Source organism: Brassica rapa, unplaced genomic scaffold (genome assembly GCF_000309985.2).
Source record: "Brassica rapa cultivar Chiifu-401-42 unplaced genomic scaffold, CAAS_Brap_v3.01 Scaffold0760, whole genome shotgun sequence".
Taxonomy (NCBI): Eukaryota; Viridiplantae; Streptophyta; class Magnoliopsida; order Brassicales; family Brassicaceae; genus Brassica; species Brassica rapa.
In genome coordinates, this window is record NW_022610700.1 from 9,440 (window position 1) to 20,520 (window position 11,081).

General features: G+C 36.3%; 2 protein-coding genes across 2 annotated transcripts; both read right to left on the minus strand.

Moving 5' to 3' along the window:
- Positions 1 to 2,025: 2,025 nt before the first annotated feature.
- LOC108870583 lies at positions 2,026 to 5,817 on the minus strand. The gene is made up of 10 exons (XM_033283486.1): positions 5,761 to 5,817; positions 5,550 to 5,660; positions 5,408 to 5,473; positions 4,743 to 4,838; positions 4,393 to 4,414; positions 4,158 to 4,209; positions 3,338 to 3,464; positions 2,908 to 3,195; positions 2,619 to 2,828; positions 2,026 to 2,466 (listed from the first exon to the last, which is right to left on the minus strand). Exons 1-10 carry the CDS (start codon positions 5,815 to 5,817, stop codon positions 2,194 to 2,196), a joined length of 1,302 nt encoding a protein of 433 aa, XP_033139377.1. The 3' UTR covers positions 2,026 to 2,193.
- Positions 2,030 to 10,003, minus strand: LOC108870611. Its single transcript, XM_033283487.1, has 4 exons — positions 4,743 to 10,003; positions 4,583 to 4,619; positions 3,436 to 4,414; positions 2,030 to 2,953 (listed from the first exon to the last, which is right to left on the minus strand). The coding sequence occupies exon 1, from the start codon at positions 9,955 to 9,957 to the stop codon at positions 7,792 to 7,794; it is 2,166 nt and encodes a 721-aa protein (XP_033139378.1). The 5' UTR covers positions 9,958 to 10,003; the 3' UTR covers positions 2,030 to 2,953; positions 3,436 to 4,414; positions 4,583 to 4,619; positions 4,743 to 7,791.
- Positions 10,004 to 11,081: the final 1,078 nt, after the last annotated feature.

The window sequence follows — 11,081 nt, forward strand, 5'->3', positions numbered from 1 at the left end:
ATGAAGACTCATTAGTTCCAAGTCATGTGAGGATGGTTGGTTGATTGACTTAGGATATAATGAGCTTTGTCAGTCCAGAAGATGGACTTGGTACTATTGCCTATAAGGCAAAAGGATTTCGGATTGTGCATGAGCCGAGAAAGGCCAGATGCAAACCCTTGTCCTTTCAAAGACTTCTGAAAGGTTACTTATGTCTGTGGGGATGGTTGGTTAAATGACTAAGTACCTAGGAGAGTTGTTTGATGCAGGAGTCACAATAAGGACCTTAAGTAATATCATTAAGTGATCGGGGTTCAGCTGTCAAGCAAGAGAAATTTGAGTCAATGGAGGACCAATGAGCTAATAAGCTCAATAGATGTGGCAAAGGTATGATCTAGCATTTACTTATGTAGATCTAGATAGAATAGTTTAGGGGAACGGAACCTCAGAATCGTATGGCTTAGTTTGGGTTTAGGATTGACCTTTAAGCTAATTGGTAGTTGAGTAAACTGACCAAGGCTAAGGTGATTCGACCAGACAAGTGTTAGATTGGTTTTAGACCAATGGTTAACTAGAGAATAATCTGCTGCGTATCTGTTGAAAGGATCTAAGCTATTAATGACTAGGGATGTCTTTATCTAAGGTTTAAGTTAGCCCTCGCCTTTAGGCGATATTATAAATTAAGGGCACAAATTAAGAGGTTCGGCCAGGAAGTGTACCAGGTGATGTAAGGTTTCGACCACGGCCTTGTCGGCCGGATCAGGGTGTTACACCACCCACGTTGCCGCGATCCGAACATTTCACCGGATCATTCAATTGGTAGGAGCGACAGGCGGTGTGTACAAAGGGCAGGGACGTAGTTAATGGGAGCTGATGAATTCCTAGGAATTCCTCGTTGAAGACCAACAATTGCAATGATCTATCCCCATCACGATGAAATTTCAAAGATTACCCGGGCCTGTCGGTCAAGGTGTGAACTCGATGATTACATCAGTGTAGTACGCGTGCGGCCCAGAACATTTAAGGGCATCACAGACCTGTTATTGCCTCAAACTTCCTTGGCCTAAATGGCCATAGTCCCTCTAAGAAGCCGGCCGTGAAGGGATGCCTCCACGTAGCTAGTTCGCAGGCTGAGGTCTCGTTCGTTAAAGGAATTAACCAGACAAATCGCTCCACCAACTAAGAACGGCCATGCACCACCACCCATAGAATCAAGAAAGAGCTCTCAGTCTGTCAATCCTTACTATGTTTGGACCTGCACTACAAGAAAATAAGGGTATTGTGACGAAATTTACTGTCACAATAGAGAAGAATTCGTTACAATATCATCATTGTTACGTTTTTGTTACCAATTATTAATGGTTGCAATACGTGTGTCACAAATGTTCTGGAGTAACGAAAATGTCACAATTTCTTGTGACTAATTTTTTTGTAACAAATCGTCACACATAGTTACGTTGTATATTGGTAACAGAACTGTTACAATTTCTTACTTATCAAATTGTCACAAACTGTCTTAATTTGCTACTGTTTAAAGTAACAACTATGTCACTTGTAGTGACAAATTTATTGTCACAAAATGTCACTAATATAGACGACATTATAGTCTTTTTACCATCACCATTTCTGACATATTATATTGTCCCAAACCGTCACTACTCGTAACTAATTTAAAGTCTTAATTTTGTATCCTATTATAACCAAAAAAATAGTCACAAAACGTAATAATTAATGACTAAAGAAAAGATATTTATCCGTCTTAAATACATACTATAACTATGTTACAAAATTGTTGTATTTTGTAACATTCATTATGTTATTAATTTGTCACTTTTTATCACGAAAGAAATGTAACTAAAGGTCACAAACTATGACAGTAAAATAGTAACATCTCAGTTTCAATTGGTTACAATTTTAGAACGCTAATTTTCTTTATTTAACATCTGTCACAAATTTTTTGTAATTTATTATTAACTTATTGGCACAATAGAAATTATAAATAAAAGCTGAAATTAAATATCAAATTTGCAAATAATATAATGTAAATAAATTTCTCATAGAACTGCTTGGATTTTATTTAAATTTAAATATTAAATGGAAGCATAAAACAACAGTTCGTTTATAAGTAAACTGAATCTGCTTAGTAAATTAACGAAAACCAAATGAAAACCAAACTAAAAACACCAAGCTAAAACACCAAACTGAGAAACAACTTCATACGGGTGTGGTAGTATCTGTTGGAGTCAACACATTTTCACCAAAAGCAGACATCAAAATTTTCTCCATTGCTTCAATCCTGTTCTGAAACTGAACCTTTTCTTCATTACTCTTTTGCAGGTCTGACTCCAGCTCTTTGACTCTGTGAGTTAAAGTACCATCATCTTCAACAGCTTGTGGTGAAACTGTAGACCCATCTAGTGGCATATAAACTCCATATTGAAGTGATCCAAGTCCAAATACCCGACCTTGTTTTGATATTCCAGCAACCTAAATAACATATAACACTTACGTAAACACATATACAATTAAAATGCACAGACAACTTTAATTAAGCAAAGCTATGCAAAGAATCAATTGTATCTCCAAATTTTAAGAAAATCTGAAAAAAAAAACAGATCTGAAATGTGATAGAAAATTACCTTCACATAGATTTCATTTCTTTCCTCGACAGTAAGAGGATCTGTCAAAACCTCTCCACTAGAAGGCTCAACCAGTGACAATCTTTCTTGAACATATGCATCATATTTTTCTGCAACTAAGCGTGCCCTTTCATCAACATATGTTCCATCAGATTTCTGGTGGGTTTTCTTCATCACAGCAATGAAGGAAGAGTCTTCGTTGTTTGCCACCTAAAATATTAACATAAGCTGTAAACTCATTTTAAAATTAAAAGTAATTTCTTTTGAAATAAAATAATATGTACACTACCAGATTATCTTGAACTTTAGCATAGGAACGTGAGCCTGATCTGTGGCTGTGTGGACCTAAACCATCACGGTTAAACATACGAGCCAGACGAGCTTTCTCACTTTTTTCTTTGGCTTTTGGTGTCTTCCAGTAATCTGACATTACTCTCCAATGTTCTGAAAGAATCCAATCAGGTTTCACTCCTCTGGATTTTGCAAGGCTCACCATTCCTTTGAGGCGAGTGGCAGCTAGTTCATCAAAGTTAGCTTTCACTAGATCTTCGATGGAGACATTCCACTCATACTTAGTCTAGAATCAAAATAATGCGATTAGAGTTATTAAAAACAAACAAAAAAACAGGATTTGAATGAAACGGTTCATGAAAAATAGAACTCTTAAATGTGGAAGAAAGGAAATACTTATTTGATGTTAAAAATAGATAGAAACACACCTTAAACGTTGAATACCAAGCATCCTTGTAAAACTGGGGTACTTTTCTCCAGCTGTACCATGGTCCTTTAAAACATCCTTCAATGATTTTCCTTACACGTGTTGATATTTCAGTGTTGTTCTTGAACCTGTGCAGATATAGTTGAGTTTGTTATATATATATATATATAACTTGTAAATCAGAGAAGAGTAATTCAGAATATATCACAATACCATTTAGCTCCATTCTTTCTAGATGGATGAAGCACTCAAGAATCTTGTTCAACAGGTACAAATTCTTCCCTTTGTTCACTTGGTTGGGCATTTGCAGCAGCTCCTTCCCTCTGTCTTTGGAGACCAACAGATTGAAGAGATGATCTTCCAAACAAGCGGCCGCCTAACATCATTGGTGGACGCATCTATAATAATACAAAAGAAATCATAGAAAAAGATGCACCTCAAAAGTATTAGATCATCACATAACAAACAATAAACAAAAACAAACAAACGATTAACTGCACCAAAAAAAATCCAAAGGGATCTGAGACCTTGACGGCTTTGAAATTGTAGTTTAGGTTCTTAGGTTTTAACGTGAGAAGAGGTAACTAATATTACTTCCTTTATATACTAGTCAAATATTATGATATTTTTGAATATTCTTACCACTTTTTAAGGGATTTTTCCCGGTTTACACTTAATTTTTTAGGTTTTGCCGCTCTAAAGTGAAACTCTAAATATCTCCATAACTTAAAAAGCGCCATTATGAAAGTAAGGCGCCATTATGAAAGCAAGGCGCCATTAAGAAAAAGATAGACAAAAAAAAGCAAAATAAACAAGTATACCTCACTTCTCCAACCGCAAACGCTTCCCCCAGATACTCGTACTCCAAAAGACCTTGAAACATTCAAAATAAGCAATAATGTCTAAAGAGTTTCCCCTGGAAGAAGCAAATATTTTTTTTTTCTATGGTGTTTTGAATGTGTAGATAAACCTCAATGGAGTAAGTGTGGAATGAGATGTAAGCTAACGGGTAAGTCTAGATGGGTTTTGGCAAAGCGTTACGGATTTTGAAGTGACCTGCAGCGAGCATCATGATCACCTGCAGTGATCCACAACAAGTATGAAAAGATCAATCCCAAAGCTAGAAACATTAGCTTTAGACTTAAGTCAGCATTAAAGTCAGTACTCTCATTTTACTAATCACCTAGAGGTACTAAAAATCTCATAGTAATCTAAGAAAAGGTAAAATTTGAAAGACAAAACTCACGTGCAGAGATGAGAGTCAAAGTGCGCCAGTAAAAATCCTGCCAAATGCAAGCAATGACGAGCAAAATAATCAGACGGTATGCACAATTTTTTATACTTGTGCATTCAGAGAGATGTGGTACATAAATCTCATTAGTTATTTATATATTTTAGTTGCTAACCTGAAGCCACGCCTCTGTGATGAACTTCAGCTGAGATTCACCAGTGCATTGAATGTCACTAAGCTTCTCCAGATCCTCCACAGCTCTTTGACTCGACTGCCAAATCATACAAGCAAGTAAATACATATGATAGGAAGACGAGATAGGAAGACATAGGTATAGAATATAATGTCTTGTAAGTGTTGCAGCCAAGTAAGAAACGAGAGTCTAAACTTATCTAGTTAATGGGCTGTTAATAGACTAAAAATACATTAGTTGGTTCACCTTATAAACTAGAAGATACATGTCAGTAAAAAGCGATTACTCAACCACACCCTTCACATTTCCGATGCTCACAAATAAAGAAAGCCAAATGAAAAATCAAAGTAGCTCCAACATGCTACAATTTTTTTTATCTTGTCATAGCTCATTACAATGGTATTTATCGCAGGTGGAAAGTCAAAATATCTCATGATTTTCTATTTTACCAGAGAAACAAAAGTAGAGCGTATAGAACACTTTAAGCTTTCAAGTGACTTTAAGGCACAAGTATAAAAAATTGTGCATACCGTCTGATTACTTGCCCAGCGTTCATAATAATGAGTGTATCTCTCGAGCGAATTTTTTTGCCATCTCTCTTTTCAGTCCTTCATTCACCAATAGGCACATGAAGAAGTTGAGCATACATCAACAAGCTGAAATCGTCTCTCAATCCGACCATGAAGTAAGAGATAAAGCAATCTCTTCAGAATCTGCAACAGACGACAATCAGAAACATTAAGCCAACTTTAACAAGGACAAAGGCTAAGGCTTTGATAGCTGTGAAACACACTTGAGAGGCTGGCCACCAGTAACAGAATCGCAGTACTTCTTCATCCATTGCATGAACTCCAAGTTATCTAGTGGCCTACCCTTAACGAGTTTGCTCACTTCAATGGGCTACACAGCCCAAATTCACAAAACAAAATCAGTTTCATTACAATCTCTATTATAACTAAATCAAACCCCTAAATAATCGATTAAGAAACTGAAAGAGAACCTTAGTGAGCTTAAGTTTCTCAAACACGTCCTGAAGCACCTTGTAGTTCTGAATCATCCCGTACTCACTCTTTCGCTCATAACTTTGTGCATCGTAACGGCTCCAGGATGAACCGAATCCATGGGCTGACAATGAGCCGCGCCTGAACATGTACTGGTGGGGTTAAAGACTGAAGCTTCTGCATACCAATCAAAGAAGAAATCAAGAAGGAAACTAGATCTCTTCCTCTATTAGTCTCTGTTTTGGTCGAGATTTGGTTGCTTCTTTATTGCTTCTCATTACAATCAAAGAGGTTGACCAGAAAAAAAAATTAATAAGGGAAGCGGACGGTGACCTTTCGGTGTCGACACGAGAACATTATAATAGTTGTATAATACATGTCAGTCATATAAAAGACATCAAAGATAATAAATAAATAGTGTAAATTTCAATTCCAAAACCATAAAACTCGGTCAATCATATAAAATATAAAACTACGACACCAAATTTAATCAGATTCCTTATCTGTTAACTCGTAATCATTATTTTCATCCTCGTCTGATCTTAATCCTGCTTCTTCTTCTACATCTTCGAGATTTTCAGTTTGACCTTGTAGATTTACTAATGTTTCGACTTGTAGTAGATCAGTAGAAACAACTGAATTATCATCACTATGTTGCATTGCAGTGGAATCAAAATTTTGATTCACCAATATTTTTCCCCGTGGTTGAATCACGATAGCTGCTTTCCAGTGATGGTCTTTCTTCTGAGTTACTCGTGGATACGGAACATAACATACTTGATCTGCTTGTGAAGCTAAAATAAAGGGATCATATTTTCCATGACGCTTTCCAGTATGAACATCAATAATCCCAGACTTGTTCACCCGTACACCTTTTCCAATGGTTGAATCATACCAATCACATTTAAAAAGCACAACTTTAAGATGGACCGGTCCAGGATAATGGAGCTCATAGATCTCTCGTAATACTCCATAAAAATCAGGTTCTCTGCTTGATCCATGAGATGTTGTGTCTTTCACACAAACTCCATAATTTGCATTTGTTTTGTCTTTTCCATGGTCATATGTGTGAAATATATATCCCCGACAAAAATATATCGGCCAACAAGTAACTTTTGTCATAGGACCATGTGCAAACGTTTGTAACCACGGAATATTTATCTTATTATTCTCCACCTGATATGTATTGACAAAATAATAAATTAATATAAATTTAAAGTATCAAAAATGTAAAGAATTTTTATAAATTCTTACATGATTTTGTAACCACTTTGCAAATTCTTTTTCTTTAAGCTGACTTAGATCATTTTCACTTATTCCAGGATATGAAGTGGTCATATTCTCATCAAATAACCTACAAAAAGAAAATTATAAAACTTAAAGATGGGTTTCTCTATTAAAGTTTGTGTAAATATAAATTAATACATGTATTTATTAATTATAGTTACCTTTCAAATGGCCTTACTTGTTCGCAATTCAGCAGAACATATGTATGCGCGATAATGTAGTCTTTATCTTGAAGCCATATTTCTCTCTCTTTACCACTTCCTCTTCCTTGCTGATGAAAAATATCTGGCACTTCATCGTTCTCGTTTGTATCAATTTGACTACATCCATCATAGTGTCGATCTTCTCTTCGGCTTTTTGTCTTGATATGTGGCTCAAAGTAATAAGTACCAAAAGCAGAAATTTCTTCATTGACATATTGTTCAACAATAGAACCTTCAACTTTTGCTTTATTTTTAACTTTGTTTTTCAGTCCCATTTGTCGTTCGAAAACATACATCCATCTAAACTGCACAGGTCCTCCAAGTCTAGCTTCGTGTGCCAGATGAATGGTTAAATGTTCCATAACATCAAAAAAGGATGGAGGAAAAACTTTTTCCAGATTACAAAGAACCACACCAATGTTCTTTTCCAATAATGCAAGATTGTCTTCATGTAACGTTTTTGCGCAAATATCACGAAAAAACAAACTAACACCTATAAACAAAGGAAGTTAAATTTAGATTATGCATTCAAATTTATTTCTAGTAGTAATTTAAAAATTGCAAAGAGAAATACTTACTTGATAGTGCTTCATGAACAGATTTATCCATCAGCTCGGCAAATGCAACTGGAAGTAGTCGTTGCATTAAAACGTGACAATCATGACTTTTCATTCCTGATAATTTCCCGCTTGATAAATCAACACATTTGGATAGACTTGATGCATATCCATCAGAGAATTTCACATCTTTTTCGAGCCATTTTAGAAAAGCTGTTTTTACATCGCCTTGTAGTCTAAAAATGGCGACTGGTGCCTTTCCATCAGCTGTTAAATGCAGTTCTTTGCGATTACAATACTCTGCCAAATCAAGTCGTGATTGGATCTTATCTTTTGTCTTCCCTTGCACATTCAACAAAGTATTGATGATGTTATCGAGAAAGTTTTTTTCGATATGCATCACATCAAGATTATGACGAAGTTTATGGTCTTTCCAATATGGCAGCTCCCAAAATATACTCTGCTTATGCCAGTTGTGAGTTTCACCATATCCTTTTAATTTCCCATGGTTTCCTCCGCAACCAACTGTTTTTGGCAACTGGCTGACTTCATTCCAGATTTCCTCGCCTGTAAGTATTTCAGGTGGACCATCAACGACAACCCTTCCTCTTTTAAAGTTCTTCTTGTTCCTCTTATAGCTATGATCAGTCGGTAAAAAACGTCGATGACAATCAAACCAACTTGTCTTTCTACCATTTTTCAACTGAAATGCATCCGTCTGATCCATACAATAAGGACATGCCAGTCGACCATGAGTTGTCCACCCAGAAGGCATACCATAAGCTGGAAAGTCACTAATTGTCCACATAAGTACTGCCCGTAACTGAAAATTTTGCTTGGTAGAAATATCATAAGTTTGAATGCCATTAATCCACAAATCCTTTAACTCCTCTATCAACGGTTGAAGAAAAATATCCAGACTTCTCTTCGGATGATTTGGACCAGGAACAAGAATCGTTAGAAACATAAGTTCTTGTTTCATGCACATCTCTGGTGATAGATTATAAGGAGTCATGATAACAGGCCACAGAGAATAGTTATGTCCAGACATACCAAATGGACTGAATCCGTCTTTGCATAAGCCAAGGTAAACGTTTCTTGGTTCAGCAGCAAAAGTAGGAAATACCTTATTAAAATGTTTCCATGCTTCTCCATCTGAGGGATGACACATCTCTCCAGCATTCGACGTGTGTTCTGCATGCCATCTCATATCTTTTGCGGTTTTACCTGAATGAAATAGTCTTTGTAGTCTATCAGCTATCGGCAAATAAAACATTTGTTGATATGCAACCTTTTTCTGGCCAGGCTTCTGAATAGGTCGAAATCTGTCTTTCCTACAGAATTTGCACACATCCTCTTTCGCATCATCCTTCCAAAATATCATGCAGTTATCTCGACAAACATCAATTTTTTGATAAGGCAAACCCAACAACCGCATAAGCTTCTTTATATCATAGTATGAATTCATTGAATTGTTGCCTTCAGGTAAATAATCTTGCATCATCTGAGAAATTGAATCCATACAGTTCTGAGGTAGATTATAATCTGTCTTCAAACTCATGAGTCGAGATGCTAATGAGAACTGCGAAAGACCTTCTTTACATCCATTATATATGGGATGTTTTGCAGCATCTAATATATCATAAAACCTTTTTGCTCCAGCATTCGGTTCTTCTTCCATATGAGGAAAAGCATCAGAAGCCATAGCCACATAAGGATTTACTGGCTCCGTAGCAGTTTCAGTTTGCAATGGATCTTCACCACCATCTTCAAAATCATCAAAAACCTCAGAATGATTATTTAGAATATCATAATCTTCTCCATGAGAAATCCAAACCCAATAATTAGACATAAATCCTCTATTATATAAATGCTTCGAAACAACATCTTCTTGTAGTAATTTTCCGTTCTCACACTTCGAACATGGACAGAAAAGTTTCCCACTTTCAATAAAAAGCTGTTGATTCTTTGCAATTTGTATAAAGTTCCTTAATCCTTGGAAAAATTCTTCTGAGACTTGATTAGTCGTATGATCGATTCTTTCATACATCCACCTTCTTAAGATTTTAATATCGTTAGTAGACGACATCAAAATTATCTGTAAAAAAGTATAATTAGATTTTGCTTCAACAAGAAACGATAAAAACATAAACTTACGAAAAAATATCAGTTGTATATCAATAACTCACCAAAAGGAGATGACAATTATATCAATATAAAACTGCAAAAGTCAACTCGATGGATGATGGAGTGGCTGAATTTATAATATAAGGTCACATTATGAGAAGGGTGATGTATTTATTCGCTATCGATTCTTCTTTATCTTCGTTATATAATATATGGATAGATTCATATCTAAAATATACTTATTCCTTTTAGTTTTAGTTTTAGTTTTAGTTTTGTACTTATTGGGAAATTCCTTTTCTCCAACAAATGTTTCTTTTTAATAAGGAAATTAATTCCTGTTACAAAAAAAAAAATAAACATAACGAAGGTTGCCAAGCAGGAGCAAATCGTCGCTTATATGTCCACGTGAAGGTTTGCTAAAGGTGTCCTCGTTTGCTGTTTACCGGAGACTTTGAGCTTCGAGGACATGCTCAGTCCGTTCTCCTTTGTACGGTGTTGTTTCAGTAGTCAGTCGTGTCGCCTTGTTCGTTTGGAGCTCCTGCTCCGGTTCTTCAGGCTCTCGCAGGAAGATGGGGTGGAAGTGTGCTGCCTCTTTGTCGATAGGAAAGCATCAATCTCTCCGACGCAGCGACGCTGGCCGGTGTAGGGAGTCAAAAACCACCGCCTGCAGTTCACGAGTTCTCGTTCTTCATCGCTTGCTCATCCTTCTCAATCTTCTGGTTTGTTAGGGAGCAGACTCTTGATGGAGTGAGCTGTGCAGAAAACGAAAGAAACGGTTTGTTGTGTTTCAGACGGTTTAGTGTTTTGCGTTTTCTACGTTATTATTTTATCAGACTAGTGAACATGTAAACGTTTTTGCAGGAGCAACGTCTGTGAATTCAATGAAATGTTGGAGAGTTCATGAGCCTCAAGGAAAGCCCGAACCTGCTTGCTCCACTTCAAATAATTGAGATTTGTGATCAGCTTAATAACACTTAACGTGTTGATACAAAGGAGAGTACTATGAGGATCTTGTGTGTTCTCTCTGCTGTTGAGTCTTAACATAATGAAGATTAAGAATCCGAGAAAAAAAAGTTGTAGAGAAACAGAGTATGACGTTGCAGAGTAATAGCGAAGAAGAAGAGAGGAACAAGACTGCTGAGAAAA

Bases quoted from the DNA above. Each gene is read 5' to 3' on its own strand.
- LOC108870611 (XM_033283487.1), bottom strand. From the start codon at position 9,957: ATGTTTTTATCGTTTCTTGTTGAAGCAAAATCTAATTATACTTTTTTA.
- LOC108870583 (XM_033283486.1), bottom strand. From the start codon at position 5,817: ATGATTCAGAACTACAAGGTGCTTCAGGACGTGTTTGAGAAACTTAAG. The intron at 5,474-5,549 runs GTTTCACAGCTA...CGTCTGTTGCAG, and splicing joins GTGGCCAGCCTCTCAAGTGT to ATTCTGAAGAGATTGCTTTA. The intron at 2,829-2,907 runs GTAGTGTACATA...TTAATATTTTAG, and splicing joins CTAAAGTTCAAGATAATCTG to GTGGCAAACAACGAAGACTC.